The sequence below is a fragment of the Rhinatrema bivittatum genome, chromosome 9 (genome assembly GCF_901001135.1).
Source record: "Rhinatrema bivittatum chromosome 9, aRhiBiv1.1, whole genome shotgun sequence".
Taxonomy (NCBI): Eukaryota; Metazoa; Chordata; class Amphibia; order Gymnophiona; family Rhinatrematidae; genus Rhinatrema; species Rhinatrema bivittatum.
This window is the reverse complement of record NC_042623.1, coordinates 213,020,689-213,039,428: the sequence shown is the minus strand read 5'-3', so window position 1 is coordinate 213,039,428 and position 18,740 is coordinate 213,020,689. Positions and strand designations below refer to the sequence as shown.

Below are 18,740 nucleotides of genomic sequence, written 5' to 3'. Positions count from 1 at the left end.
TTATGAAATGCAGGAGGAGAAGGAGACCTCCCACAACACATTATTGATCCCGCTAAAATCCAGTTAGCCAGCACCACAGTTTCCACCCTAGGACGAGTGGTGGTTTCCCACAAAGACCGCAGAAGAGTCTTAGCTTGGGGCCACGACTCTCTTTCTGGGGGTCATGCCGGCAGGGAGAGGACGCTCGATCTGCTTAGCCGATATTACTGGTGGCCTCGAATGCGACAAGATGTCCGAGTATATGTCGACTCATGTCCAGTATGTGCCGACAGAAACCGCCTAGTGGGCGGCCCTGGGGGCTCCTGCAGCCACTGCCTATTCCCGTGGAACCCTGGTCCCACATAGCCACGGACTTTGTAGTGGATCTACCCCCATCGGACGGTAATACGGTGATTTGGGTAACCGTAGACCGTTTTTCCAAGATGATTCGCCTGGTACCTTTGCCTAAGCTGCCCTCTGCACCTGAACTCGCTCTTCTGTTTACTCTCCACGTCTTCCGGGCTCATGGACTACCACAGAGTATCGTATCGGATCGAGGGCCACAGTTTACAGCTCGTTTTTGGCGTGCCCTTTGCAGGAAATTTGGGGTCCAATTAAATTTGTCCACGGCCTTTCACCCCCAGACTAACGGCCAGACAGAGCGCACGAACCGCACTCTTAAAACTTTCCTCCGCAGTTTCATTTCCGAAAAGGGAAACAACTGGGTTTCTCTCCTGCCTTGGGCAGAGTTCGCCTACAACAATCACACCCATACTGCCACAGGACGAACCCCTTTCCAGATCGTCTATGGACGTCACCCAAGACCACCATTGCCGCTTCCTATTTCTATTCCATCACCTGCTGCCTTAACCACAGCTCGTCAAGTGCATCATCTCTGGAAGGGGATTCAACTCAAACTGACCACGGCAGCAAGGAAGTCCCAGCAGTATGCCAACCGTCTTCGACGACCAGCACCAGTTTTTCTGCCAGGTACCAAGGTGTGGTTAAGCACTCGGAATCTCCAGCTACCTAACCGCTCTCGTAAGTTGGCTCCCCGATACTGCGGCCCTTTTCAAGTTGCAGAGCGTATTGGTACAGTATCCTACAGACTTCGTCTCCCGTCATCACTTCGCATCCATAACGTGTTCCACGTATCTCTGCTGAAACCGGTGGTGCTGTCCCGGTACCACCGTCCTTCCACTGATGCACTATCTTCTCCTACGTCTACAGAGACTACATATCAGGTACGAGAAGTCTTGGACGTTCGCTTCCATGCCCGTCGCTGGGAGTACCTGCTGGCATGGGAGGGGTGCGGTTCCGAGGAGGACTCTTGGGAACCAGCTCGGAACATCTTGGACAAATCATTGCTAACTCAATTTCATCTGGACCATCCCGGGAAGCCTGGCCCTCGGCAGAGGGAGGGGGCGTAGAGGGGGGGTACTGTTGCGGTCTGGTCGCCACCGTGGCGTCCGAGGCCTTACCTGCTCCTCGGGTCCCGGAGAGCTGCCGCGCCCGCGGATTCGGGTCCTCAGCCCCTGCTTCCTCCCGCGTTCCGCGGACTCGGGACCTCTGCCGCTGCTTCCTCCTGCCGCTCCGACCCCCCCGCGGCCCTATGGGGCCTTCGGACGCCATGCGCCAGCTCCCTCACGGCCGCCGGCGTTCTCTCGCGGCTAGCTCCGCCCCCAGGCGCGCGCGCGGCTGATCTCCGTTTTTAAAGGGACCAGCGCGGGAAAACTCGGCTCCTCCCGTTTCTGACGTCAGACGCTGCTGGGCTATTTAAGCCTTGCAGTTCCTAGCCTTCTTTGCCTTGCAACGAGGTTCCCTACTTCTGGTAGCTCTGAGTTGCGTTCCTGGATTGTCTGTTTCCTGCCTGACCCTGCTTGCCTGACTCCGCTTGCCTGTCTCCTGCCTTGACCTCGGATAGCTTGACCACGCTTATCTTCAGCCTGCCTTGACTCCGGTCCGTGACTTCGACTCCTGTTATCTTCAGCCTGCCTTGACTCCGGTCCGTGACTTCGACTCCTGTTATCTTCAGCCTGCCTTGACTCCGGTCCGTGACTTCGACTCCTGTTATCTTCAGCCCGCCTTGACTCCGGTCCGTGACTTCGACTCCTGTTATCTTCAGCCTGCCTTGACCCCGGTTCGTGACCCGACCACTGCTTGCTCGCCGCCTGCCCAGACTCCAGTCCGGATTCCACTCCTGGGTTTCTTCGTTCTCGCCTAAGTCCCAGCGATCCGGGTCCCTACGGGCTCCTCCTGGGGGGACCTCGGGCTTCCAGGGCGAAGACTCCTAAGTCCTAGCAACCCGGGCTCCCACAGCTCCTCTGGAGGAGTCACGGGTTTCCAGCTGAAGCTCCAATTGCCCAGTGGGAGTTCTGCCTACCGACTGTTCCTTCGGGTCGGTCGGCCTAAGGATCCACATCCGGATTGTCTCCATCGCAACATGACAGTCTTTAAGTAATTACATTTTAAATTCATACAGAAAAAAGTTATTACTTAAAGATGCAGAATTTTAAATATTTTGAGCAGAATTTCCCTAGAAATTCATTGTAAGAGTGCCCCTTCCACTCCCTACTCCCCTGGCCACTTGCCCTCTCAGGCCCCAACTACTCCACCTACTAGAATCAACCCCTTCCACTCTATTGCCAGTCCCAGATTTTGACCCCGTTCTCAGTACTGCCCCTCACACATGCTCCCTCTGTCTCTCCCTCTCTCACATACATGCTCCCTCTCTCTAATACACATACACACACCCTCATACAGGCTCCCTCACTCTCGCACACACACACATCCCCTCATACAGGCTCCCTCACTCTCTCGCACACACACACATCCCCTCATACAGGGCCCTCTCTCTTGCATACATACCCACACAAGCTCCCTTTCTCTCTTACACATACATCCTCACACAGGCTACCTATGTCTCTCTCTCACGCACCCCTTCACACAGGCTTTGTCTCACACATACACAATCCCTTCACACAGGCTAGCACCCTCACATACATACGATCCCTTTTTCAAACACACAAGCTCCCAATCTCTCACACACATTCACACTCCTTCACAATCTCCTCATATAGGCTCCCTCTCTCTTAAACCCACACTCAAGCATCCTCCACAGCTCTCTTACCTCCCATGCTCTCTCACCCTCTCCTCCCCTTTCTTCACCCCCCCTCCCCTTTCTCCCACCCCTCTACCTCTCCTCTCACACACACACACACACACACACATTCTCTCTCACCGGGGCCTTTACCTTCACCGCGAGCGAAGCATACTCTGTTCATGGCACACGGAGGCCTTCCATCTTCGCCACGAGCGGAGCACACTCCGGTCGCGGCACATGGGGGCCTTCCATTTTTGCCATAAACGGCGCACCAAGGCCTTCATCTTTGCCGCGAGTGGAGCGCATCCGTGGCACACGTGGGCCTTCGTCTTCGCGCGTTCTGTTTGCGGAATGCCAGGGTCTCCTCTGCTATTTTCTCCGCAGAAAATGGCAGTTCTGCGCAGGGGGAATTCTGCACAAATTCTGTACTCCGCAGTAGCGCAGAATTCCCCCAGGACTAGTTATACTTCAGAGAACATGTATACAGTTGTATCTTCAATTGGTTTGTTGTTGGGAAATGTTATGGTTATGAGGTGTTGGAGTGGATTCTTGGGTGCTGCGGTGATGGCCACTCTCACGGGGAGGAGCCCATGAAGAACCGAGGTACTAGGCTAGACTCTTTACACGCAGACACAAAGAAGTTTGTATTTATTGTACAGCTCGATAGTACTGCCCGGGGAGCGGGCAGCAGTGGAGGTAACCCAGTGAAGTAGTCCAGGAGTCCTCAGCAGAGGAGACCAGTCTCACACTCGAGTAGGTGATAGGCAGCGCGGCGTAGCAGGGATAGGTCCCGGATGTAGGCAAGGAGCGCTGAAGCTGGAGAAGAGAGACTGAGAGGGTTAGTACTCACTGAAGCAGAAGCTGTATAGTTGATGGTCCAGGCAGGCAGAAGTTGTTCAGTGGCAGGCACCAGAATAGGGAAAGCAGGCCCTTGAAGAGCGAGTACCCGAAATCCCAGGATAGGTACCTGAAATAGAGCAGAAGGGCCCCTGAGGAGCGGGTACCCAGGTTAGGAGAATTACTCCGAAGGGCAAAGAGAGCTTCCTGTGACAGCTAGGAAGCAGCAGAGCTGCTTAGACTGGAGCAATTCCAATTCTTGCTAACTCAGTTTGTTAGCAAACGAAGGGCAGGCTAAATACCAGGATGTGATGACATCACTCAGAGGGGACGCCTCCGAGGTTCCCGCCAAGACATGGATATAGACGTGGGTGGCGTGCACGCGTGCACCCTAGGAGGCCCTCGGGAAAATCATGGCGAACACAGTCACCGTTGCCGATCCGGGAACGCCAGAGAGAGCGGCATGAAGACGCGGCAGCAGCCATCTTCCCAAGGCTTGAGGAGAGAGAAGGAAGAAAGGTGAGGCACAGAGGTTGAAGCCGTCTGAGACTGACGGACGCAACAGGAAATAGGGGTATACTTTGAGAATTTTGTATACATTGTATCTAGGGGTACAAGTTGAGCATTTATACATGGTTTTTATTTTTGTGGTGATGTGTGAAGTGTGCTGTGTGATTGGTGTGGATGCAAGGTATGTTTGTTACATTTTTTAATTGAATGTTTGGTGTCCTAATAGTCTGTGGTTCGAAGGGTATGAGGGTTTTTGACCCTGTCAGTTTTTTATTACTGTTCAAGATCTGGTGATAATTTGTCCTAAAAAATTGATTTTTGATATAGAATAAAATTGTTCTATGTTGATCGATCGATTCCCCTCTGACATAGAGCCACAGGGTCCTAGAACCCGCATTCCCTCTCCATTTTAAATAACCTGTTCTCTGCATAGAATATAATTAGAAATGATGACTGAATAAATAAATGAAAAGAGATTATGTAACACTGGGCCTAGAGAAGTGAAAGGTACATTTTCAGTAAGACGTCTAATGCAAAAGCACCGATTTTTATCAGCCCATGCACATTGTGGTTTGAATATGAGATTGTTAATGTAGCTAAAAGAACTGGTGCATACCCTTCCATGAAAAGGTGGCGCATGGCACTGGCATCCTTCCTGAAAATGAAACATAAGTGCATAGTTTTCAAACATGCTTCCAAAACAATCCTCCCTCCCCCACACGCTCACATACCCAATCCCACCTTGCTCAGAATGCCTCTTTTTTTTTTTTTTTTTTTAGGCAGCCAAAAGTACACGTGTTAGCTAAAATATGAAATGAAATCACTGTGGCCCAAAGAAGCATGGCAACAAAACATTTAAATTAATATCGGGCATTCATAATTGTGATTGGAATATCTTATAGGACAAAAAAATGGCCTATTATGTATTATAAATCACTGTACTATATAATCATTGCCCAAAGGCAAATGTCAACACCCGGGATAATTTATTATTGCAAATAATATTGCTTTTTCCCCCAAGAATTATTTTCTTATTTATGCAATATAAAAGCCGTGCAGTCTCACATACTGTCTTTGTTGGATTCGTGGACCCTTGGGCCGATCGGAGCCTTAGGAAGAGCTGCTGTAGGTGGTAGAAGCAGCGACCCCGACCGGGAGGCGGCAGGGACAGACTGATGGCCGGTCGTAGACGGGACTCTGGAGGCCCTATGCGACCAAGGGCTCCGGCGAGGATGGAGGTGATGGTGGCGCTGGCTCGGTGAGGAGGAAACCTTCGCCCTGGAAGCCGATCCTCCCCCGAGAGGAGCTCGTAGGAGTTCAGCCGCTGGGACTTAGGAGATTCACCCTGGAAGCCGGAGTCCCCCCAGGAGGAGCCCGTAGGAACCCGGCCGCTGGGACTTAGGAGGGCCCGCAGGGGCCTGGTCAGCTGTAATCCAAGGTCGAGAGCCGAAGGGTCGTTGCTCGCCGAACCAGAGTCAGGAACCAATGGATCGCCGTCAGCCAGTCCGAGGTCAGAAGCCAGAGGGTCAACGTAAGCCGGTCCGAGGTCAGAAGCCAGAAGGTCAACGTAAGCCGGTCCGAGGTCAGAAGCCAGAAGGTCAACGTAAGCCGGTCCGAGGTCAGAAGCCAGAAGGTCAACGTAAGCCGGTCCAAGGTCAGAAGCCAGAGGGTCAATGTAAGCCGGTCCGAGGTCAGAAGCCAGAAGATACCAATGCCAGTCCGGGGTCCGAAACCAAGGAGAGACGTCAGCCGATCCGAGTCAGGAGCCAAGGAAGAACACCAAGCAGAACGCAGCAACTGAAGACAGGAACAACCCTGGGAACCTCGTTGCAAGGCGACGTTTGGGATCTGGCTGCAGGGCTAAATACCCTGGGGCGTCGTCTGACGTCATCCAGGGGCGTCCCCAAGGTTTCCCGCGCTGGCCCCTGTAAAAAACAGAGAAAGACGCGCGCGCGCGTCTAGGGGGCGGGGCTTAGCGCCGCGAGGCGCCGGCTGCACCGACGAGGCAGGGAAGCGGCAGTAGAAGCAGTTGCAGGCCCGGGCGAGCTGGAGAAACGCCGGGCCTGCAGTCTCTGGTGTCCCCGAGCCCTGGGGAGCGCGGAGCCCGTGCCAGCCCGCGAGCCGGTGAGTGACGATTCCGGGGGCGGCCCGGAATCGCAACAGTACCCCCCCTCCTACGCCCCCTCCCGGGGGGCCGTGGTTTATCCGGATGGGCCAAATGAAACTGATGAAGGAGGTCTTTGTCGAGTATGTGGGCGGAGGGCTCCCACGAGTTCTCTTCAGGACCATAACCCTCCCAAGACAGTAGGTACTCCCAACGGTGGCGACGGCACCGGACATCCAAGACCTCCCTTACCGTGTAGGTGACGTCCGGATCCGAGGAAACATTGGAGGGCACAGGCGGAGCTGCCCGAAAATGAGAGAGCACCAGCGGCTTGAGGAGGGACACGTGGAAGACATCATGGATTTTGAGCGAGGAGGGCAGCCGCAATCTGTAAGAAACCGCCCCTACGCGTTCTGCCACCGGGAAAGGTCCAATGTAACGGGGTGCTAACCTCATGGAGGGAGTCCGCAATCGAATGTGCTTCGTGCTTAGCCATACCCTCGTCCCGGGTAAGAATACTGGGGCGGGTCGCCGAGACCGGTCCGCATACGCCTTGAAGCGGGCTGCTGTTTTGCGAAGCTTCTCCTGCGTGGCATCCAAAGGTGATGGAGCTGGTTAGCTGTTAGTTGTGCTGCGGGGGAAGAGACCTGTACCGGTAACGGCAGTGGAGGTCTGGGGATCCTCCCATAAACTAGCCGGAAGGGAGACTGGCTTGTAGCGGAGTGCTTGTGGCGGTTGTATGAAAACTCCGCCCAGGGAAGGAGAGAGACCCAGTTGTCTTGGAGCTCATCACAAAAGCTCGGAGGAAGGTTTTCAGTGTCCGGTTGGTCCGCTCCACTTGGCCGTTGCCCTGGGGATGAAAAGCCGTGGTAAGATCCAACTGTATGCCAAACTTCTTGCATAATGCCCGCCAGTACTTGGCCGTAAACTGAGGACCGCGATCCGACGCGATATGCGAGGGCAGTCCATGTAACCGGAAAATATGCTGGACGAATAGGTCAGCCAGCTCAGGAGCCGTGGGCAGCTTGGGCAGCGGGATGAAATGTGCCATCTTAGAAAAGCGGTCGACAGTGACCCAAATTACGGTTTTCCCCTCAGAGCGAGGCAAGTCCACCACAAAGTCTGTGGAGAGGTGGGACCATGGTTCTGCGGGAATAGGGAGCGGTGGAGTAGGCCCCACGGACGTCCCGGTGGGGGTTTTTGCTGAGCGCATGTGGGACAGGAGTTAACATAGTGCCGGACATCCTCCCTCACACGTGGCCACCAGTAAAACTCAGTGAGCAATTCAAGGGTTCGAGAAATCCCAGGATGGCCTGCCGTCAGGGAGTCGTGGGCCCATGCCAGAACCTTCCTCCGCGAACGGACTGGGACCACCGTCCTACCTTCGGACCCTAAAGTTGTGGCTGCCAGTAGGACTTTGGCTGGGTCCAAAATATACTGAGGGGTCTCCGTGGTATCATCAACCTCGGTGGTGCGGGATAGAGCATCTGCCCGTACATTCTTGGCTGCGGGTCGGTAGCGAAGCGAGAAGTCGAACCGACTAAAAAAGAGGGACCAGCGGGCCTGTCTGGGATTGAGCCTCTGAGCATGAGACAAGTACTGCAGGTTCTTGTGGTCGGTATATACTATGATCGGATGTTGGGCTCCCTCCAACCACTGACGCCACTCCTCGAACGCCAATTTTATGGCCAACAGCTCCTTGTCGCCAATCCCGTAATTCCTTTCGGCCGGTGAAAACTTGCGGGAGAAGTATGAGCACGGCCAGGTTTTGCCAGTGGGAGAGGTTTGGAGTAGCACTGCCCCTACCGCGATAGCAGAAGCATCTACCTCTACTATAAACTGGCGTTGAGGGTTAGGGTGCCGAAGACAAGTGTCTTGAAGAAACGCCTCCTTGAGATCCTGGAAAGCCTGCGTCGCAGCAGGGGACCAGTTTCGTGCATCCGCACCCTTCCGCGTGAGGGCCGTCAGGGGAGCTACCAGGCTGGAGTAATGCGGGATGAAGTGGCGGTAAAAATTGGCGAATCCTAAGAACCGCTGAAGCGCTTTTATTCCTGATGGTTGTGGCCACCCTTGATGGCGCTCACCTTGTCCGGATCCATTCGGAAGCCCGTCGAGGAGACAATATATCCCAGGAAGGGTAAGGATCCTGTTCGAACTGGCATTTCTCCAGTTTAGCGTACAAGTGGTTCTCCCTTAGCTTCAGCAGGACTTGCCGCACGTGTTGTTGATGTGTCTCGAGATCCTGGGAATTATTAATACGTCGTCCAGATATACGATCACTGAAGTGTATAAGAAGTCACGGAGGACCTCGTTCATAAGGTTTTGGAACACCGCTGGGGCGTTACAAGCCCAAATGGCATAACAAGGTACTCGTAATGGCCGTCTCTGGTGTTAAAAGCGGTCTTCCACTCATCCCCAGGGCGTATACGAACGAGATTGTAAGCACCTCGGAGGTCCAATTTGGTGAAGACACGGGCCCCTTGGAGGCGATCCAGGAGCTCTGGAATCAGAGGCAACGGGTAACGGTCTCGGCGAGTAATTTGATTCAAGCCCCGATAATCAATACAGGGGCGGAGAGACCCGTCTTTCTTTCCTACAAAGAAGAACCCGGCCCCGGCCGGGGATTTGGACGGTCAGATGAAACCCCGGTCCAGGTTTTCCTTAATATAGGCTGACATAGCTTGGGTCTCAGGCAGAGACAGAGGGTAGACTCTCCCACGGGGCGGAGTGGTTCCTGGTAGCAAGTTGATTGCGCAATCAAAGGGTCGGTGCTCCGGGAGAAGCTCTGCTTTTTCTTTCGAGAAGACATCCTGAAAGGCATGGTATTGTGGAGGTACCATTAACGGAGCTGTGCAGAGTGCGATAGGTCGCAGTGGACGTGCAGGAAGGCATGCCGACGGCACGCAGGACTCCAGGAGGTAATCTGGAGGGTACCCCAATCAATTACCGGAGAGTGTTGCCGAAGCCAGGGTAGACCCAGGATGACCGGGTGGATGGATTTTTCTAAAATAAGAAACGAGATTTCCTCCTGGTGGAGGGCTCCAACCTGGAGCTTCAGAGAACTGGTGCGAGTGGATATTAAACCAGGAAGTGGGCTCCCTTGAATGGAGGAAACCCGCACAGGCGGGTCTTGCGAGCAGACCTCGAGCTGTAGCTGTTCAACTAGCTCCCGGAGGACGAAGTTCCCCCCGGACCCAGAGTCGATTAAGGCAAGGGTATCAAAGCCTCCCTCCGGAAGGCAGAGTCGTACCGGAACGGTACATGGGGAGCTAGGTGAAATGTTGCCTAGAGTCAACTCCCCGCTGAGCTCTAGGTTCGGGCGTTTCCCGGACGCTCGGTACAGCGGGCCAAAAAGTGCCCCTGACCCCCACAGTATAGACACAGTCCCTGGGCACGTCGGCGTTGACGTTCCTCGGAGGAAAGGGGACCACGGCCCAACTGCATGGGTTCGTCTGTAGCTGGAGCTGTGGCTGCAGGAGGAGAGGACCGGGCTTGCGGCGGAGTGGATCGCCGGACGGAGGATCCCTGAGCGGGCCTTCGCTCTCGGAAGCGGCGCTGGATACGCCGGTCCACACGTCCAGCGAGTTCGATGAGTTCCTGCAAGTCGTCTGGGAGATCTCGTGCCGCAAGCTCATCCTGGAGCCGAGAGGACAAACCCTCCAGAAAGATCCCATGCAAGCTGTCCTCGCCCCAGGCCAGCTCTGTAGCCAGGGTCTGGAATTCCATCGCAAATTCCTCAAGGGGACGGTTACCCTGCTTCAGCTGGAGGAGCTCTGAGGCAGCTGTGGAGGCCCGGGACGGTTCGTCAAAGATCCTCCGGAATGCTTGGACAAATTGAACTAAGTTATTTAAGCGGGAATCTTGGCGCTCCCACAGGGAGGAAGCCCAAGTCAACGGTTTCCCGTCCAGAAGCGAAATAATGTAAGTCGTCTTTGCCCGGTCTGAGGTGAATTGCGCAGGCAGGAGGTCGAACCGGATGTAACAATGGTTGAGGAACCCTCGACATGTCTTCGGATTCCCCGAGTACCTCGGGGGCGCTGGCATCTGCACCGGGACAGAAGAAGTCGGGTTGACCATAGATGTGGATGCTGCGGAGTGGGCTGCGGAGGCCCCATCTACGCGATCCGCCAGGCGTTGGACGGCCGACATCAGCGTATCCAGGCAGGACTGCTGTTGCTGCAGCTTCTGGGCAATGCCGGGAATGGCCTTTAGACCGGCAAGATCCGCCGGGTCCATGGCCTTGCAATCTGTTGGATTCGTGGACCCTTGGGCCGATCGGAGCCTTAGGAAGAGCTGCTGTAGGTGGTAGAAGCAGCGACCCCGACCGGGAGGCGGCAGGGACAGACTGATGGCCGGTCGTAGACGGGACTCTGGAGGCCCTATGCGACCAAGGGCTCCGGCGAGGATGGAGGTGATGGTGGCGCTGGCTCGGTGAGGAGGAAACCTTCGCCCTGGAAGCCGATCCTCCCCCGAGAGGAGCTCGTAGGAGTTCAGCGCTGGGACTTAGGAGATTCACCCTGGAAGCCGGAGTCCCCCCAGGAGGAGCCCGTAGGAACCCGGCCGCTGGGACTTAGGAGGGCCCGCAGGGGCCTGGTCAGCTGTAATCCAAGGTCGAGAGCCGAAGGGTCGTTGCTCGCCGAACCAGAGTCAGGAACCAATGGATCGCCGTCAGCCAGTCCGAGGTCAGAAGCCAGAGGGTCAACGTAAGCCGGTCCGAGGTCAGAAGCCAGAAGGTCAACGTAAGCCGGTCCGAGGTCAGAAGCCAGAAGGTCAACGTAAGCCGGTCCAAGGTCAGAAGCCAGAAGGTCAACGTAAGCCGGTCCAAGGTCAGAAGCCAGAGGGTCAACGTAAGCCGGTCCGAGGTCAGAAGCCAGAAGATACCAATGCCAGTCCGGGGTCCGAAACCAAGGAGAGACGTCAGCCGATCCGAGTCAGGAGCCAAGGAAGAACACCAAGCAGAACGCAGCAACTGAAGACAGGAACAACCCTGGGAACCTCGTTGCAAGGCGACGTTTGGGATCTGGCTGCAGGGCTAAATACCCTGGGGGCGTCTGACGTCATCCAGGGGCGTCCCCAAGGTTTCCCGCGCTGGCCCCTTTAAAAAACAGAGAAAGACGCGCGCGCGCGTCTAGGGGGCGGGGCTTAGCGCCGCGAGGCGCCGGCTGCACCGACGAGGCAGGGAAGCGGCAGTAGAAGCAGTTGCAGGCCCGGGCGAGCTGGAGAAACGCCGGGCCTGCAGTCTCTGGTGTCCCCGGAGCCCTGGGGAGCGCGGAGCCCGTGCCAGCCCGCGAGCCGGTGAGTGACGATTCCGGGGGCGGCCCGGAATCGCAACAGTCTTATCACTTAGTATGGTGTTATCCAATCCCTTGGCAAATCTAAACATTTGGTATACCAACAGAAAGTCCAAACATCCCAGTGCCGAAACATACTCAATATAATTTGATAAACATATGATCTTATCATGCAGTGCAGCAATATTCAATCCAAAAGCATTATTTTTGACAAAGGTTTCAGACAGCTAAACATTCATCTACTGAGATAAGGCTGACTTAGGCGGCCTAGCTCTATTTCGGTCAGCATAAAAGGTACCGAAGCTTTTGAAAGTTACCCCCTACATGTTTGCGATAACTTCTTCCTTATTTGTTTTTCAGTTTTCCCAGATTTGCTGAACATAATCCCTGCAAGTATCCATGTCAGCGTCCTCCTCTTCGCCGCCGCACTGATAGCGTTTGCTCTGGTGGGAACAGGTTTCTTCATGTTCAATGCATTCGGCAATCCATATGAAACTCTGCACGGTCCAATTGGGCTGTACCTCTGGAGCTTCATTCCCTGTAAGTAGCACACGCCATGCTTTCATAAACCAAAGCTACTTACATGTGTTTCATGGCATTACAGGTAAAGAGACAAGTTACATTAGAAAACCTTAATAAAACAGTTGTGTTAACCAGGCCTGGATTTAGGGCTCCAGTGTGTATAGGGACACTCAAGGTGGGAGGTGTCTCCTAGATGTCGTGGGATTGAAGAAAAAGGTCTTAGCAGGAGTTCCTCCTTCTATAAACACCACTACCCTATGGCACCTTCCCAGTCTTTCCCTTACCTTTGCCCACGGCAGCAATGGAAAGAAGATGAGAGCCCGTGATTGGCACACACTCACAGGCCCTGCAACACCCCCTCCTTCCATACTGGCTTCCTGCCAGTCAGGAAACCTGTGCAACAGAAAGAGCCACTGCACGGTCTGTGAGCGTGTGCCAGCTCACAGGCCCCGTGCTCATTGTCTTTCCACTGTGGGCAAGGCAATACCTGGATCCAGGCCTGTATGCCTTGAACCTTGGGCTGGTGCCATTGGCAGGATTGGGTGACACCTTTAAAGTTTGACACAGTAGGCCATTGCCTATGTGAGAATCTGGGCCTAGTGCTAGTTCACTGGCTGATGCAATTACCTGTGTGTTGAAACTGTGCACTGAAATTCAGTTGTGGGGAGGAAGCGCAGCTTCTGCAGTGCACTTCCCTAATGCCCAGCCACAAAATGGACTCCCCTAAAGCAGGCTCATGGCAGGTATCCTGTGGAGAGGGAGGGATGCATGGCGAGGACTTACTCTGGCTGCAGACTGCACCTCCTGGCCGGCCGGCTCCACACTGGTGCTTCACAGCTCCCTCCCTCCCTGTCTCTGCTGCACTGCCACAAGTGAAAGCTGCTGCAGGAGGCTCGCCTGCTTCCTCTTCCTCCCTCCCCCTCCCCACTGCTTTGCTGAGGACCAGTGTGGGCAGTGGCTGGAGCCCAATGAGCTGACCAGTAAGGGTTTGTCAGGCATTCACACTCCTGCATTGGCTCCTCGAAATGGCTCAGCCACTTCTGCCACTAACACTGGAAACTTTGTTCCACCTCTGACCAGGAGTAAATTTTCCAAGGTTAAGAAAAACTTGGGTTAGGCCACCGCTCCTCTCTGCATCTGGGAGCACTGCTTAATGCCCTCATTTGTGTGGGGTTTTCATGCAAGGGCGCTAAGCAGTACTCACATTTTCAAGCGCTCAGTATGTGAGCATTAAATTCCTTCCTGCATTGGCAGTAAGGTTTACACACAAAATATAAGTTCAGATGTGGGTTAAACTGTCTGTCTGGCTGAGTGCGCCTTATTGCAGCAGCCAGGTCCTGGTGATAACAGGGAAAGTCAGAATGCCTTTTATAATGGTCAGTTCTTGAAAATTACTTACCTGACATCACACTTCTGCCATCCTCCACTAGTCTCAAATAGTCCAGGCCTGTAAGCCAGAGGAAAGTTGCTGCAATGCCTGGGCTGGATGGGAGGGGTGAGAGGAATAATAGTGGGCAAAAGCCTGCATATTCCCAAATGAAGGCCCCAGCTGAAACTTGTTGTCAGATAAACAAGAATAAAAAAGTCCTCCCTCCAGGTCACATGCAGCCTTTGTTGAGAGTTGCCCTAGAGCTATAATAGATAATTTTAAAAAGATTTTTATGCACTTAAATGGGCTTTTGAAAACTGATGTAATATATGCTATGTTTATGCGCATAAATCTTTTTCAAAATTACCTCCATTGAGTTTTATAGTGGTGATAACACTTAAATATAATTATGTGATTATTACCCCTTGTATAAACTGAATGTTGCGTCTGTCGGTCTCAGACAGCTGCGACCGCTCTGCCTCACCTCTCTTTTACCCTTTTCCTCCTCCCTGGGAAGGATGGCTGCATCCGCTGCTTTTTGCCGAAACCCTCAGCGTCTCCGAACAGCATGGGCGTCCCCGTCCACCATGCTTCTTCCTGAGGCCTCTTGGGCATGCGCGCACCTGCTGCCTACGTTTTTGAATACGTCATGGCGGGAACCTCGGGGGTGGCCCCACCGCATGACGTCAGTACCTCCGGGTACTTAAACCTCCGCTCCGCTCCAATTCAACGAGTTAGCAAGGACTTCGGTTTTGCTACATTGACCACTTCCAAGCTGCTCGCTTGGATTCCTCACTACCCTTCGGGGTATCTCGCTCCTACGGAAGTTCAGGCTACCCGCTCCTCGGGGCCTCTCGCTTCTCCTCGCCCTCCGGGGTTAATCTGCCTATTCTGAAGGACACCCACTCCTCAGGGGTCCTGTCTGCTTTCTTTCAGGAACCCTCGACGCTCCTAGGTACTCGCTCCTTGAGGGCCTATTCTGTTCAGGGTATCCCGCACCTCAGACCTTGGGTCCCTCTCTTCATTCAACTACCTAAGGAAGTTATCAGCACTGCTACTCTGTGAGTATCTACGCTCCAGCTCTCCTTGTTCCATCCTTCAAGTTAACGGCATATCCCGCACTGCGGAACACTATCGGACCTTTGCTTCATCGGGGTGAGACCAACTACTACAGAGACTGTCTGAGCTTACTGTAACATTGCTGGACTACTGCACTGTCCGTTCCTTGGGTAAGATTCAACTCATCAACAGCTGTTAATAAAGCTTTCTTTCCTCAGTGTCTGCTTACTAGAGTCTAGCCAATCGTTGTGGTTCCCCACAGGGCCCCTCCCCATGGGAGGAGTCATCGCCACTTCGACCAAAAGTCCACAATATGCCACAAACCCAACAGATTGCGAACTCCATGGACTCGGCTCAGCTCACAGCCTTGCAGGCCATTCCTGGGCAACCAAAGTCTCTGGAAAGCCTGGCTGCTGCCTTCAATCAGTTACATGCACAACTGAATACTTCAGCAACTCCAGTGAAAGAATTGCTGTCTCTGGTGGTGACTGTTAAGACCACCGTACCGTTATCCACGCCTACCCGCTTCACGGGTGAAGCAAGAATGTGTAGAGGGTTTGTTAACCAATGCAATATGCATTTTTTTTTTGCAACCTACCCTCTTTCCCACAGAAGCTTCCAAGACCACGTATATCCTATCTCTACTTGAAGGAAGAGCCTTGGCTTGGGCTTCACCATTATGGGAACGTGAAGATCCTATCCTGAATGACATATCAGGATTTCTGAAACTTTTCAAGTCTGTCTTCGATGACCCGGCTTGCCACACAGTCGCTGGATCTGCTCTGCTCAATCTCTAGCAAGGTAATAAGCCGCTAGCAGACTATGCAATCGAATTCAAGATTTTAGCATCAGAACCACACTGGGACACAGGACGTTTACGTGCTATCTTCATGAGGGTCTCAACTCTCGCTTAAAAGATGAACTGGTGGCTCACGATCTGCCTGATACCCTTGAATCTCTCATGGAACTGGCTGGGAGAATAGACCGCTGGATTCGAGACCGGACTCAAGAGGCTAAGAGTCCTCGGAAGCCCGTCCCGGGAGCTAACTGTCCTAAACCTGTGCCAATTGCCTCAAGCCTACCGTCTGCACCTTTAGAAGAAGACAAGCCTATGCAATTAGGAAGAAGTCATTTAACTTCTAAAGAAAGACGATTCCGCAAATGCGTGGGGTTATGCATGTACTGTGGCCAATCAGGCCACGCTGTCCAAACCTGTCCCATCAGTCTGGGAAACTGGCAGGCCTAGGATCCGCAGGACTCCTCCTCCTAGGCCTCACCGCTCCTCCACTGTCTCTACCAGTCTCACTCCTCTGCGGAGGTCTTGAGTTTCAGACCCTTGCCATCATAGACTCCGGTGCCGGAGGAAATTTCATCTTAAATGCTTAGTAGAACATCTACAGATTCCTACCACACCAATAGCTAAGCCATTGCTATTATCATCAATCCATGGGGAACCATTGCCTGGAGAAGTTTCGTTGATTATCAAGGCCATCGGCCTGCACACCAGAGCTTTACACTCTGAAACCATCTCTTTCCTCATATTGGAAAAGGCCATGCATCTGGTGGTACTTGGACTGCCCTGGCTACAAGATCATATGCCACAGTTTAACTGGGCAATGCTGGAATTATCCCGGTGAGGACCTGGTTGTCATGGCTGGTGTCTCGCGGAAGTTTCTCCAATGATATGTATGCCCACTACACCATCGTTACCAGGCCTACCTCCACAATACGCCTCTTTCCAGGATGTCTTCTCTAAACAAGCAGCAGATGTATTTCCACACCACAGGGATTTGACTGTGCTATAAACCTGAAACCCAATTCTGAGCCTCCTAAAGGGAGAGTTTACCCTCTTTCTGCAGCTGAGACTAAGGCCATGTCCGCCTATATACAAGAGAACCTTCAAAAAGATTTTATCAGACCCTCCAAATCCCTGCCTGGTGCAGGCTTCTTTTTAGTGGGGAAAAAAGATGGCACCTTACATCCCTGCATCGACTATAGGGGTCTGAATGAAATTACCATCATTGACCGGTATCCCCTGCCCTTAATTTCTGAACTATTTGACAGACTCCAGGGAGCCAAGATATTTTCTAAACTGGATCTCAAAGGAGCTTACAGCTTGGTGCCCATTCGTGAAGGTGACGAATGGAAGACAGCCTTTAACACCCACGATGGACACTTTGAATATCTCATAATGCCCTTCGGATTAAGTAATGCACCTATAGTCTTTCAAAATATGATGAACGACATCTTACGGGACTTACTATATCAATGTGTAGTAGTATATCTTGATGACATCCTGATCTTTTCCCCGGATCTACAAACACATCAAGAGGATATCAAGAGAGTTTTTAAGACGCCTATGGGAGTACCACTTGTACGCGAAACTCGAAGTGTGAGTTCCACAAGGAATCTGTACCCTTCCTGGGATACATTGTTTCAAAAAACGGGTTTCAGATGGACTCCAAGAAATTAGAAAGCATCCAAGATTGGCCCCAGCCTACAGGCCTGAAGGCACTGTGCCATTTCTTGGGCTTTACGAACTACTACCGTTCCTTTATCAAGAGCTATTCATCATTGACGGTCCCTCTCACTGCTATGACCAGAAACGGAGCCAACCCTGCCAACTGGTCTCCTGAAGCTATATCAGCCTTCCTGTCTCTCAAAGAGGCTTTTCAAAAAAAGCGTGCCTCTGCCATCCAGATTCACATCGCCCATTCATCGTCGAGGTCGATGCATTGGACGTCAGCGTGGGAGCGGTTTTGAGCCAGTACAGCGAATCCAATGTGCTCCATCCATGCTCATTCTTCTCAAGGCAGTTCTCGCCTGCCGAAAGAAATTAAGGAATCGGAGACAAAGAGTTACTCGCAATTAAGCTGGCCTTTGAGAAGTGGCGTCCTTGGCTGGAGGGTGCACAACATCAGATAGTAGTGTATACCAATCACAAGAACTTGGAGTACCTCAGACATGCACAACAACTCAATCACCGTCAAGCAAGATGGTCACTGTTCTTTAACAGATTCGATTTCCTTTTGAAATACCGTCCGGGAGAGAAGAACATCCGGGCTGATGCACTGTCACAATCCTTCTCACCTCAGGATGTGCCTGACGAACCCTGTCACATTATTGATCCCGGGAGGGTGGTTCTTGCAGCCACTCATGTTGTACCCGCTGGAAAGACGGTTGTGGCTAGAAATCAAAGGAAGAAACTGTTGAAGTGGGCGCTAATTCCCGCCTGGCTGGCCATCCTGGCCAGAGTCGCACTTTGGCCATATTACAGTGGTATTACTGGTGGCCCACCATGAAAAAAGATGTATAAGCTTATGTGGGTTACTGCGCTGTCTGTGCCAAGCAAAAGCCGCCAGCCGGACGTCTGTGGGGCCTGCTTCAACTCCTGCCAGCGCCGGATGAACCCTGGACACACATAGCAACTGATATTGTGGTAGACTTACCACCAATGCGAACAATACCATTTGGGTCACCGTTGATCACTTCTCCAAGATGGCACATTTTGTAGCCTTACCAGGATTACCCTCAGCCGTGGAGTTAGCGAGACTCTTCATCAAACATATCTTCCATTTTCATGGAATGCCTAAGCATATTCTGTCCAACAGAGGAGTACATTTCACTGCTAAGTACTGGAGAGCCCTATGTCAAAAGTTTGACATCTCCTTGGACTTGACTTCTGCTTACCACCCCCAATCTAACGGACAGACTGAAAGAATGAACAGAATGCTTAAACAGTTTCTACGGTCCTACGTTAATTCAAGACAGAGTGACTGAGCGGAACTGCTGCCTTGAGCAGAATTTGCTATTAACTCACATCCTCTCTGCCGCGATCCCGGCCATGACCGAAGACCTGCGCGACCGGCGCCGGAGCCCCACCGGGGGAAGGTCAGGTCAGTGCTCGCCCTCCCCACCCGGGGGGGCCCCAACGCCAGACGCGCGCCGAGGCCCAGTCCTATTAAA

The 18,740-nt window shown here is 53.0% G+C and overlaps 1 protein-coding gene across 1 annotated transcript in view; it reads left to right on the top strand.

The window, feature by feature from the left end:
* The window catches only part of CLRN1 (clarin 1), a 132,132-nt gene that overhangs the window by 42,394 nt on the left and 70,998 nt on the right, over positions 1-18,740 (top strand). Inside the window, exon 2 of the mRNA XM_029616561.1 lies at positions 12,185-12,364. Within this exon, the coding sequence (XP_029472421.1) occupies positions 12,185-12,364 (180 nt within the window). The remainder of the gene's footprint in view (positions 1-12,184; positions 12,365-18,740) is intronic.